The sequence below is a fragment of the Saccopteryx leptura genome, chromosome 5, assembly GCF_036850995.1.
Source record: "Saccopteryx leptura isolate mSacLep1 chromosome 5, mSacLep1_pri_phased_curated, whole genome shotgun sequence".
Taxonomy (NCBI): domain Eukaryota; kingdom Metazoa; phylum Chordata; class Mammalia; order Chiroptera; family Emballonuridae; genus Saccopteryx; species Saccopteryx leptura.
The window spans coordinates 194,077,626-194,090,895 of record NC_089507.1 but is presented as its reverse complement, the minus strand read 5'-3'; the positions used below and the strand labels follow the sequence as shown (position 1 = coordinate 194,090,895).

At 44.8% G+C, this 13,270-nt stretch overlaps 2 protein-coding genes across 5 annotated transcripts in view; one reads left to right on the top strand and one right to left on the bottom strand.

The window, feature by feature from the left end:
* Positions 1-8,590, top strand: part of PANK2 (pantothenate kinase 2) — a 42,836-nt gene extending 34,246 nt beyond the window's left edge. For 3 of the 4 annotated variants that reach the window (XM_066387311.1, XM_066387309.1, XM_066387313.1), the window contains 2 exons: positions 1,138-1,263; positions 5,095-8,590. In XM_066387311.1, coding sequence (XP_066243408.1) covers positions 1,138-1,263; positions 5,095-5,145 — 177 coding nt within the window. In that variant the 3' untranslated portion in view covers positions 5,146-8,590. The remainder of the gene's footprint in view (positions 1-1,137; positions 1,264-5,094) is intronic. The other variant, XM_066387312.1, reaches the window with a different exon arrangement.
* A 2,216-nt stretch (positions 8,591-10,806) lies between these two features.
* The window catches only part of RNF24 (ring finger protein 24), a 69,517-nt gene continuing 67,053 nt past the window's right edge, over positions 10,807-13,270 (bottom strand). Inside the window, exon 6 of the mRNA XM_066387318.1 lies at positions 10,807-12,680. Within this exon, the coding sequence (XP_066243415.1) occupies positions 12,542-12,680 (139 nt within the window). The 3' untranslated portion in view covers positions 10,807-12,541. The remainder of the gene's footprint in view (positions 12,681-13,270) is intronic.

The window sequence follows — 13,270 nt, the reverse complement described above, 5'->3', positions numbered from 1 at the left end:
CCGCAGAGAGCTGTCTTCGTGCTTTCAGCTTCTTTACAGTGCTGCCTTGTAGAATTCAGGTCAAGCAGCATTGTACAGGGCTATGAAAGAACCAAGAATGGCCTTCCCCTGGGCATCCTGTGATGCAGCTTTAGAGCTCGTCCCTAGTCATACATTTTTTTGTTTAAAATTATTCTTTTAAACAAGCAAGATAGATGTGTAGCTTAAAAAGGAAATCTTAAAAGATATAAAAGGATTGTTTTGTTTTTAATTAGAGATACTGTAACAACACCACATAATTAAAAAAAATTCTTCATTTGAGTAAGTTAACACTATTTTCTTTATTGCATGTTCCCTTTCCTGTGCTTATATATTTAAGATTTTAGTTGGTATACATACCATGTTATATTTTTTTACGTAAATATAAATTTCATGGCTATATATTTGATTTCTTTTTATATCATAAGTCATTCATAAAGAGCTGGGCATTTGGCTGCTTGCCAATGCCAGCTCTGTGGTATAAAGCATTTTAAACATGAAGCTATTTCTTGGTTGAATTTTACTCTTGGTAACAGACCTACTCAGGAGTGAGAGTTCTCATTTCAAAAATATGACCATGACCAATCTTCATAGGTATTTCCAAGGTGCTTTCTTTGCACAAGGGCATCGTTAGCAGTAAATGACTGGGTCAGTTTTACCACGGCATGGCGAATATTGGGGGTGGAATTTCAGTTAGTTGTCTTGCTAACACTTAAAGGGTCTAAATTTTTACTCTTTTTTTTTTGGATCACTAGTGAATTTCTTTTCTGTAAATTTCTTGTATAATTTGTCTATTTTTGTCAATTTTCTTTGGATTGGTTCTATTTTTTTACTTATCTTTATAAAACTTTAATAGTAGTTATTGTTTGTCATATTTAATACATGGTTTCCTAATCTGTTTCTCCTGTGATATATCTGGCATGCTTTGAAATGGGTCCATCTAGGGATCAAATTAGGTAGCCCTGGATCAATTGGAATAAATACACATTTCTTTTTTTTTTTCTTTAATCAGAAGTCAATTTGCTGCTAAAAATTATGTACATGGTTCCAGTTTGGGTAGCTGTTACAAGGGAACAGAAATTGAGATGAAAACTAATTGCCTTCTTTTGATGTGCTCAGAATATTAACCAGGTGGTATTTGTTGGAAATTTCTTGAGAGTTAATACGATCGCCATGCGGCTTTTGGCATATGCTTTGGATTATTGGTCCAAGGGACAGTTGAAAGCACTTTTTTCGGAGCACGAGGTAAGCAGACTTACTTCCTGCAAATTGTCACCTACATAAAGAGCATACAGTTCACACTGTAGGAATTTGAAGTGGAGGTCAAATGGGCTGTACTACTTACATATTTTTGTAATTGTATGATATGGAGTTTAACTTTGAATGTAATGTTCAAAAGCTATCTTAAACCCGATTCAATGCAAGGTAGATTTTTGGTTAAGTTCATTGTGAGCTTTAGCAATTTTAAAGAAAGAAGTCTTAATGAACGTTCAGCCATATTTCTGTTGCCTTATTCATTCCTGAACTACTATATTTTTCCCATTGTACTTTTTATTTTTATTATATTTAGTGAGAGAGAAAGGGAGAAAGATGAGAAGTATCAGCTCATAGTGGCGGCACTTCATTTGATCACTTCTCATACGTGCCTTGACATGGCGGGGGGTGCTCCAGCTGAGCCAGCGACCATGGAGTCATGTCTGTGATCCCATGCTCAAGCTGACAATTCTGTGCTCAAGCAGATGAGCCTGTGCTTAAGCCAGTGACCATGGAGTCATGTCTGTGATCCCATGCTCAAGCCGGCAACCCCATGCTCAAGCTGGTGAGCCTGTGCTCAAGCAGATGAGCTTGTGCTTGAGCCAGCAACCTCGGGATTTCAAACCTGGGACCTCAGCATCCCAGGTTGCCGCTCTATCCAACATGCCACCACTGGCCAGGCCCCGTTGTACTTTTTAAATGTGCTTACTCTGGTTTCTTCTCTTTTCAGTGTTTATTTTATTGATTTTAGAGAGAGGAAGGGAGAGAGCCAGGAGTAAGATAGGAACATTGATCTGTTCCTATATGTTCCCTGACCAGGGATTGTACTGGCAACCTCTGTGCTTCAGGATGATGCTCTAACCAACTGAGTTATCCAGCCAGGGCCATTTTTCATTTTTTGATGTTATTTATTTATTTTATTTTTTACTCAGAGAGTGAGTCAGAGAGAGGGATAAACAGGGACAGACAGGAACGGAGAGAGATGAGAAGCATCAATCATTAGTTTTTCATTGCACGTTGCAACACCTTAGTTGTTCATTGATTGCTTTCTCATATGTGCCTTGACCGCGGGCCTTCAGCAGACCGAGTAACCCCTTGCTCGAGCCAGCAACCTTGGGTTCAAATTGGTGGGCTTTTGCTCAAACCAGATGAGCCCGCGCTCAAGCTGGCGACCTCAGGGTCTTGAACTTGGGGTCTTCTACATCGCAGTCTGACGCTCTATCCACTGCACCACTACCTGGTCAGGTGATGTTATTTTTTTTAATGTATTGATGAAGTTCATGTGTCATTTATTTAAGATACATGTTCTGAAAACAAACATCAGTTAAAAACATTGCGAGACTTAGAACCACAGTATCATAAACTTAACACGTGGACAGGGTGGAAATGACAAAATGGAAAAAAGACATTGAATTGTTCAACCTGGTACCCTATTTTGGAAAATGCCTTTCTGTTTTTCCATTTTGGGGGAATAAAACAGAACTAGAGCTAAGAGAGGGGCTCTCTCATTCCTCCCCTTGGTTGTGGGGCAGTTGAACTATTTCAACTATTGTTGAATTTTATTTTATTAAATTTAATTAATTTTTTTAAGCGAGAGGAAGGGAGAGAGATGATGAGAAGCATCATCAACTCGTTGCAGCACTTCAGTTGTTTATTGATTGCTTCTTATATGTGCCCTGATGGGGCGTGGAGGGAGAGCTGAAGCCCAGACAGTGACCCTGGGCTTCAAGCCAGCAATCTCTGGGCTCACGCTAGTGACCTTAGATCATGTCGATGATCCCCTGCTTATGCTGGCAACCCCATCTTGAGCTGGGGAGCCTGTGATCAGGCGGTTTTGAACTTGGCTCCTCAGCATCCCAGGTTGACACGCCACCATTAGTCAGGCTCAACTATTGTTGAATTTTAGATAGTGTTGTTATGAAGATTTTTAAAAATTGTATGTGCATATTTACTTTTAACAGTATATGAATTGACAGATTCAAAGTAGGATTTGAAGTGCTATAGAGATTGCTTTTTCCTTTAAAATAACTTATTTTCATTAAAACTTTTTTCTCTTTATTCAGTGAGAGGGAGACAGAGATAGACTCCCACATGTACCCTGACTGGGATCCACCCAGTAAGCCCACAAGGGTGCGATGCTCCGCCCATCTGGGGCTTGCTCCATTGCTCAGCAACCAAGCTCTTAGCACCTGAGGCAGAGGCCATGGAGCCATCCTCAGCCCCTGGGGCCAACTTGCTCCAGTTGAGCCATGGCTGCAGGAGGGGAAGAGAGAGAGAGAGAGAGAGAGAGAGAGAAGCAAGAGGGGGAGCGGTAGAGAAGCACATGGGCACTTCTGTGTGCCTGGACTGGGAATCAAACCTGGTACATCCACATGCTGGGCTAATGCTCTACTGCTGAGGCAACTGGCCAGGGCCAAAACATTTTCCATTGATGTGCGAGGGTTTTGGGGAGTGAGAGAGAGAGAGAGAAGCATCCATTCGTTATTCCACTTCGTTGTTCCATTGTGTATTCATTGGTTGCTTCTCTGATGTGCCCTCAGAGTACCAGGACAATGCTTTACCCAGCCAGGGCCCAACTTTTTTTTAAGCTACTTAAGTTCATAGTTAAAACCCAAAGTGCACAAATTTCCCATATCAAAAGCTTAAAGCTCAAGACATCTAACTTGTTTATTACTTTTAATATTATATTAGTAAGTCAGTACCAAGTTATTGTTTCTTACACCTTTTATATATATACATCCTGATTCTTGTGATCTTTTACCTGTTTTATTTTGCTTTATATTAGAATGAAAAAAAATCACATTTAATGTTATATTTTAAAAAAAAACTTTTAAAAAAATGTTATCAACTTGTAACTGCTTCACTTCAGTTGTTCATTAATTGCTTGTTGTTATGTGCCTTGACCAGGCAAGCCTAGGGTTTCGAACCAGCAGCCTGAACATTCCAGGTCGGGGCTTTATCTACTGTGCCACCAAGGCCAAGCTTAATGTTATATTTTAATGTAATTTTCTTCCTGCTGAATTTCTACCTCTTCTTGAACCTTTTCCTAGGTAGAACATGGAGACTATCTCGTTAACTTTTAAAAAATTTTTACTTATACCTTCATATCATCAGTTATAATTTGAAATTTTGTTTTTTATATTTTGTCATTCTTACTGCCTGCTGATCTAGTTTTCCTCTCTGGTTAGCATTGCTGGTCTGTTTGTCCCCGTTTTTCCTATTTGCTTTCAGGCTTCTGACTCTGGTATTGATTTCTGCACATATGGAACTTCACTTGTTTTAGGCACTGAATCTTGAAATACAATTAATCCTTGAGCAATGTGAGTTTGAACTGTGCAGGTCCATGTGTATGTGGATTTTTTTCAGGAAATACAGTTGGCCTTTTGTACCCATGGGTTTCACATCCATGGATTCAACATACAGCAGATCAAAAGCACTTTTTGAATTCTCAACCTGAGTTTTCCAACAGTGGATTCCCAAAATGGATCGAAAATACTGGGATCAACAAAAAGGATGGTCAGGCCTGGCCTGTGGTGGCGCAGTGGATAAAGTGTCGACCTGGAACGTGGAGGTCGCTAGTTCAAAACCCTGGGCTTGTCCAGTCAAGGCACATATGGGAGTTGATGCTTCGTGCTCCACCCTCCCCCTTCTTTCTCTGTCTCTCCTCCAAAATAAATAAAATCTTTAAAAAAAAAATATATATATATATATATATTGGTGCTCAGGAATTAAGGACAATGTTTGCTTTAACACTAGTAATTACATTTATGGTAATTTAAATATTCTAAGGAAAATTGCTTATATTGTGTATTTTTCTTTCAGGGTTATTTTGGAGCTGTTGGAGCACTCCTTGAGCTGTTGAAGATTCCGTGATTGTTACCTGGGGCGGAGGTTCATGGAATTTTCCACAATGGAATCTGTGAACTTTTGTTTTTTAAGAGACTTACTTAATTTTATGATTGTGTATTACCCAAATCAAAGCAAGAAAGGACAAGTGAATTTTTCTAAGTCATCAAGATAAATCCTTAAAAATTCTGTAACCATACATATGTGTGTGTGTGTGTGTGTGTGTGTGTGTGTATATATGGTGGGCCATGTCCATGGCAGTGAAGATTTGCTGTAATACTTACTGTATATTTTTGAAATTCAATGTCTGTCACTGGTGCCACTTCAGGGGAGAGCTGTTCTGTGTTCAGCTGACTGTGGTTTTGTGTCCTATTGATCTTGTAAGGCAAGCTAATATGTGTTATGATCGGATCACAATTTTGTCAGTATGGCCTTGACGACCAGCTTCTGTGCATTAACTCCGGTGTGCATTTAGCCTCTGTATGAACATACTGAAAAACATGTTTTAAGGTTCTGCAAAGTTAATTGGGCAGGTTGATTTTGCACCTGAAACTTTGATAAGCAACGTTTAGAAAGACCGTTCCAGTTTACTTTACACCATAAATTGTAGGAAGGTCTGTTTGGAAAGATAGGACTTCTTCGTGGGCAGTTACCTTGAGCATTGCCTGATTTTCGACCTGATGGAAGTAAGCTAGTACAAAAAGCATCATCTGGGAGATTTCACATCAGACAAAAGAGGCTACCCCCTCCGCCCCCGAACTTGGGGAGAATCTGGCTACACTGTCAGGCTAGTAGAAATGAAGAATTGAGGTGTCCATTCATTAACTCTTGGGGAGGAGGGCAGGGTTCTTCTACCTTTTCTGTCTCACAGCTCCCAGGGACAGTCCTGAGGTCTGGCAAGCTGGCCCAAAAAGCAGTTTGAAAGACAGGTTTTGAGTTTGAGTATTAATAGAGATGGATTTTGGATCTTTATTCTGCTGTGCAGAATAATTTTTAAAAACCTTTCCCTTGAAGATAGAGCAACGTTTGTGTCTTATTTTGTGTATTACTGGTGTATAAAGTAGCTTTTGAACTAGATGGAAATGATAAGGTTCTGTAGCCTCCTTGTGTCTGCTGGTGGTTTCAGGCAGGAGACTGGCCTGGGAGGGAAGGTTCCAAGGGACTGAAGGATGCAGGGGGCTGGGGCTGAGTAATTGAGGGAGGAGGGGCTTGGTCTGCTACCACTTCTGATTGGCTGGGCTCCTGCCATGCCTCCCGTGTTGGCCACATGGGGGCAGCAGATGCTCATGTCCATGGTTTGTGAGGGCATGGCCATTTCCCAGATGGTGACCCTTTTTGTACTTGGTCCCCAGCACATGTAGGTTATGGATGTCACCAACATGATGCAGGCCACAGAACTGGAGGGATGGTGCTGGGGATGGGAATTGTGGCCCTTGGGTGGCGATCAGGGTCTCTTTTGCTGGCTGCCCCTTGCAAGGCTCCTTGGCCTCAGCTGTGACCCCCCGCTACACGCGCGCGCAACACACACACACGCACGCACACACGTGCTTGGTGGCCCCGCTCACTGCTACCATAGTTGTGCTCAAGAGTCCCTTATGTTCCAAGGCCTTCCTCTGCTTGCTGAGCAGCTGTCCTGTCACCCATCCCAAGGTAGATAGGAAGCTCAGTTTGATCAGAACTACTCACCTTGACTTTCTGACTCTAGCTACATGGGCTTAAGTGGCCTGTGGGTGACCACGGGTGGGTACTGATTAACATGAAGTATTTTTCAAAATCTCTTTATTTACATTTGTCAATTACATGCATGTTTTATTTTTTAAACGAGTAATTAGCAAAAAATGCATTAAAACTTTAAAATAGCAATTAAATATACAAAAATATAGCTTACAAAAAACTGCGAATGTTTAAAAATATTCTGCTGCAGAATTCTTAGTGTATAAACACGTCTATGAAACCTGAGGCTCAGCATTTCATAAACCTTTTTTTTGAGGGAGTTATATAATATCTAGTCTAGTGAATAAACCCCAATGGGCTAAACTATAAGACTATCCTCCTTCCTGGCAGTGATCTGTCAAGAGACCCGGAGATGACAGAAACACTGTCTTGGAAGATGGTGTCACCAGGAGGGACTTCTAAACACTGGCCCCACCTGCCTACTTGCTTTAGCAGAACCGGGGAGGGAAGGGACAGACAGGGTTGTGTGCAGCCGGCCCAGGGTGCAGACCCACTAGGCTTACACATACTGGCATGGGAACTGAGGGGCTTCAAAATACAGACAGGTCTCTCAACAGTGGGACTCACTTTCTAGGTCCACGTCCCTGGAGCAGACGGGTGTCCTGACCCTGCAGCCACGGAAAGCATGCAGTCGATTGGTAAACTGAGGGCTGATGCTTGGTCTAAAAGTGGAGTAAAACTACTTGCAATTTGGAACAATTTGGGCTCAAACTGAACTGGAAGAAGAATATTTATTGAACAAACCACTCTGGTTTTCTCTTGATACTCTCAAATGGAAGCACATAATCTTACCTACCAAAGAACTGTAACCCAGCATTTTCCAGTTACTAACTGCAGATTTCACATGATTTTATACTTGTGAATTTAGACATGTCCTTTACTCAAATTCATAACAGCTAACATGAAAAACAGGCCAGACAATCCATCACGTGACAGAAGGGTGAAGGTGTACATGCAATTCCTTTTCAAATTTTAGGTCAGGGGCCCAAATGCTCCTTGAATCCCGGGGAAGCTCTGGGTGGCAGGACACTGGCGAGGTGGGTGAGGACCGAGAGGCACCAGTTCATGGGCCTCCCCCCACAGTCACCTAGAGGAAGCAGCTTTAATTTTTATCTTCTGCAGGGGCAATAATGAATTTAATATCCTTTTAAAGAAAAGATTACTGATGAGGTAATAATGTCATCAAATGGAAAAGTCTTGGGCTAGGAGAAAATTCTGTGGGAAGTATTTCATACAGGGTGTGTACAGAGTGGGGGAAAGAGCCTGGCCCATAATTCTAGGCCATGTGTGGTTAATTCTGAGACTGACCACCTACTTGCTTTGCAACATCTGAGACATCTGCCTCACAAGATAGGTACCGGGCCTTCAGTTGCTGCTGCCTTTCCAACTGCCTCAAATACACGGACGGGCACTTGCCTAAGAAAGCAAGACAGTTAACAGACATCACTGCTGGGCTCGGGTTTCAGTAGGAACTGGCCAAGATGGTGGTGATGCTGGGGAGGTGGGCAGCTTGTCCAGGCGGCTGGCTGCAAAGCGGCAGGACCTGGACAAGAGGCCTGCTCTGCTGCTCTTGGGAACAGAGCCTGCTCTTAAGTGTCCTGTCACAGAGTCTGGAAATTGGCTGTACTCTCGTTATCTGGACATCTGACTGTGGTAAGGGTCAGGGAGATAATGCAGTTTCTGATTTGTATAGAAAACTAGAATTCCAGTGTGCTGCAATAAAAAATAAAAAAAAGAATGCCTTATTCAAAAGGAATGTGATTGCAAAATCCCCCAGGTCAGGGCTCACCTTTCACAGATCTGACTTCTGGTGTGGCTCTCCCCACGTGAATAGGATATGTTCCTTGAATATACTCGGGTATCACATGAGTAAAAGAAAAGTTATATACATGTACATATATATGCATGCACACGTGTGTACTTGCTTGTATATACATAAGTGACCTGGAAGGATACACGAGGAACAAAATTGGGTGGGTGTTCAGGGGGTGAGGAGCTGGGCTTGCTGGACGTCAGGGATGCAAGGAAAACTGATCTGAACCCTGTAAAGGGATCACTTACTCAAATTTAAAAAGGCATGTTAAAGCCTCTAGTTTTCTCGATATTCTCAAATGGAAGCACATTCATCTACTAAAGAACTGACCCAGCATATTAATAAGCAACAAATTGGGGAGCACTGAGCAAAGGCAGATTGAGGTGACAAGGGGAAGAAGGGAGCCAGCAGATGTGGGACAACGAGTCCCATATGACCTGCAGACCTGTCACCTGCTAAGCTCTGGACACCGCTATCCTCGCAAAAGCCAGTAAAGATACTGTTATTACAGTCCCTGGGTGATAGATAAGCAGGCTCTGAGAGGCAGAAAGGTACCCGCTGCTAACAAAGATGATTCAAATTACTGGTCACTTTTCCTGTCCAGAGCTCTGAGGATGCTCCCAGTGTGCATTTCATAATTTCCAACAAAGCCTCAAAAGTCATTACTACAGTCATTAAGAATAGTTTCACAGAGTTGGATTAGGCCGTGGGGAGAGACTGGAGTGGGGCTGTGGGAAGGGCCTGAGGTCATGGGTTAAAAGGACTTGGCATGGGGGAAAGGCTCTGGCAATGGTGGAGTCCTGTCTCCCTCAGCCCCGACTTCATGAGCCACCTGTTCCCATCCGGCCATTTCTGTCTTGTCCTGTTCCCTTCCGGGGACAGGCCTTAACCAAATCACACTCTGGTAAAGTGGCAGATAGCAACCAAGAAGCAAGTCGGGCTGGTTCTGCTCCCTTTCTGAAGCCAGCTGAATTCAGCTGTGCCCATGGTAACCATTAAATAATGATTCAGCCACCAGTGGAATCCAGTTGAGACTGAGTTCTGTTTCACTAACCCATGGCACACAAGTAACACCCAATCTTGGAACTGCTTAAGATGCGTTAAGATGGGAAAATCACATCATTGGCCAGTGGCCCAACAGCAGGTCAGAGTCCCCACATGTCTACAGAGTAACAAAAGGTCACCCACAACTCCGATAACTGCAGACAGGGTGGCCTCACTGTGAGGTGTGAGCCTGAGCCAAGGGTGAAGGGGTTCTTGACTTTATAAAAAAGTCCAGATGGAAATTTCAACTTGTCACACCAAGCTGGTTCTCACCAGAATGAAAGGAAGACGCAGCTCCCCCAGCCGCATGCAGCCTGGCAGTGCAGCACAGGCAGTGCTGGAGGACCAGATGTGGGTGGCAAGTGCGTTCAGGTTGTGTTGCTAAGAGTTGCAGGGACTACTGCCAAGTGACAATGGCCATGCTACAGACAAGCACCAAGCCAAGAAAGATGACTGAGCAGTGGGCACTCATCCTTCCAAATGCCCAGCCTCATCCTAGTGGAAGAGCTGCATGTGAGAAAGCCCCCCACATCCACAAATGTTGAGGTCATACTAGTGGCACATGGGGCCAAAGTGGACCCACTGTGGTGCCCAGTGAGGAATGCATGGCACTCTCCAGCTCTAGACTATCTGGCTTTGCGCCTCTAGCCCAGTGTGCACCAACCACCTCAACTTGCGTTTAGCTGTGGCACAGTGGGAGGAATTGATGTGCCTCCCTACAAATGCAGGGACTTGGCGAGGCTTGCCCCCTGGTACTGGCACCAGGACAGAAAGGCTGCAGCTGAGAGGCCATGCTCCCACAGAACCGGAGCTGGGGCAACGTGCAGTATAGAGCCCAAGCATCCCTCCTCTGGGGGGAGGATATTCTCTTCCTGTTTGAATCCCTTAACAAGATGACATTTGTCCCAAGGCCATTCCATGGAGAAGGGGGGAGGGTGCTGGTCCTTAATGAGGCCAGTCCAGAAGCAAGTGTACTTCTGACACTGGTTACTGAAGACGCTTCACTGTGAACTGGGTGCTGTGCAGCACTCAGCCCCACTGCGGCAGACAACGCAGAAAGGGTGGAAGTCCGAGTATAGAGTTCTTTTCATGGGGCCAAACAGGCTAAGGCTTTCATGTAAAAACATTCCACTTTCCTTGCCCTGTTTAAGAAACAGTCCAGTTGGTGTTAAGAAACAGTTGGCATACCATATAAATACCATATAATAGGTCACACATAGGAAACAGCCAACACTGACCAACTAGATTTGTAATTTTCCAAACTGGATTCTGCCCAGCATTTTTCTAGCTAATGGGAATTTTCCTCATGCTTTGACTCTAGCCACCTGAGCCAAGGACAGATTCCCTCTCCCATTCTAAGATAGTAGAGGCTGGGTTCCAGAAAACGTTCCTGAAGAAATGCCATGAATAGAATTGCAAAGCTTCCTCACCCTCTCTCCACACTGTGCAGACGGGACTTCAGCGAGCAACGGCCCCGCTCACACCTGTGAGGGAGTGGAGGCAAAGGTGTCACCGAGGAGCCCGTCCCTGTAATGGAAGGGGGTGGAGAACAAGGCTGTGGAAAAGAACCAGGAGTTCTTAGCTAATTTACACAATAGTCATGAATCCTAATGGACTCTGAGTCATTTCTAGGAAAGTTGGGCAGAAAGAGCCAAAGACTAGCATGCATTTCTCTCCTTAGTTTTCAGAAGTCCGAATACTGAGGCACACACCAATGAGTGAACAGCCCTGCAGGGGCTTTGTGAAACTATATACAATTTCAAGTAGATCCCCAGCAAGAGAATTACAGAAGGATCTTATTTGGGATGCTTTAAACTGTTAAGTCAATGACGGGCATTTTCTCTGAAGTAGAAACAATAGGGCAAGAGAGGGAAGAGAACAGAGGGAAGGAGGAAGGGGAGAGGCACGGGTTCAGCATCCTCCCACCTCGGCAGGGCCCGGAGGACGAGCCATTCTCGGCTGTGTGAGGGGCTCCCAGTGGCTCCCTACCAAGGCAGTGGGCCAAGCCCCACAGCTATGCTGGAACATTTTGTACAGGGGACATGGGTAGCACTCCGAGGTCCCAGGGTCACACAGGGACAGCATGGGCTCAGCAGACCACCCCCTGCTGGGGCTACTGCTGGGCCGGTGGCCGTGACTCACTGGTGAGGAGGGTGGGAGAATAAGGAGAAATGGCTTCTGATCAGGCCTTTCCAAGCACAGCTAATGTTTTTAGCTTAATTTGATAAGCAAGTGTTGTGAAACTGAGGGAGAAGTCATGGCGAGGGGCACTAACCAAAGCCCTTGGGTTCCAAGATGGCCTATCGAAGGCCCACAAGGTGGAGAGCCTGGCAGGCACTGTCTCCCCAACCAGGCACCGGCGTGCGGGGCTGAGGCCCGGCTGCTTTACTCGGCTCAGGGGCTCGGCGGCTAAGGCATGCACAGTCTGCAGAGAAGCTGGTCTGCCACAGGCTTGCGGCTGTGGCTGTAAAGACCTGCTCTCAGTTCCCTTCTCTAACACTTCCCTTCTGATTGAGAAAGTTCACCTTACATGGAGATAAGTGTCTGCGAGACATGTAGTTCAGTCAGCAAGAGACTCTCAAGAAGTTTCTTGAACCAAACCTGCAGGCTCATTCGACTTCTTTTCTCTCGACATGGGGTAGTGTCAGCGTGCTTTGGTTGTCACAAGACCCAGAAGTCTGGGCTCTCAGCTTAGTTGGCCCAAGAGTTCTTCATGAGGCAAAGGAAGTGGCAGCTGGTGCCCCAGGTAGGACAGCCAACACAGAGAGCACTTGTGTTCTTCCTGCCTCCCTGCAGACGAGGGGTCCCGCACAGTCTGATCCTTGTGGTGAGCTATACAATGTTCTCTGCCCCGGGCAGGGGCCCCTGTGGGGGTCCATGGTCCTGTTTACTGTGCAACTGGGCCAGCTGCAGAACTGGCATGTTGCACAGTGGACACACTTTCCGAACCTCCAGCCACTTAATAAGGCACCTGCAGAATGAGACACCACAGGAAGACATCAGTCCCCAGCCGGGGTCCTGTACCCGCCCACACATCCTGCATGTTGAATACATCTGTGACCCAGAACAGCCAGGGCCCCAGGAGCTCCCCATCTTGGCGGAGAATGTACTTTACCTTCTGGAGGAGAAAAGGTGAGGGTAAGAAGCCAGTTACGTGCTATACCCTTAGTCGTCCATGGTTTCTTAAATAAGTATACTGACGGTGGTGTGATGTATAAGAAATAACATTTTCCAACAAATGCAAAATGCATAAAATTGCAAGAGAGGGGTAATATGAATATATCTGTAGAACTTATCTATCTTGATTTAAAATAACTATGATTTTGATTAAAGTAAGTTTTTGGAATGGAAACTCTCGTTGGGAAGTTCCAGTTAAATAGCTCTTTATAGCCTGGGCTTCCAGGAGGTGTGGGCTTGTCTGGCTCTCTGCCCAAAGTACTGCTGTGGTGGTCATGTTCCATGGTCCCAATCCCTCCTGATGTCATGCGCGCACACGCCCCGCCCTGTAGGGTGCTGTCTGCATTACAGTCCAATCATGAAGCCATCAAGCTTGTCTGGCAC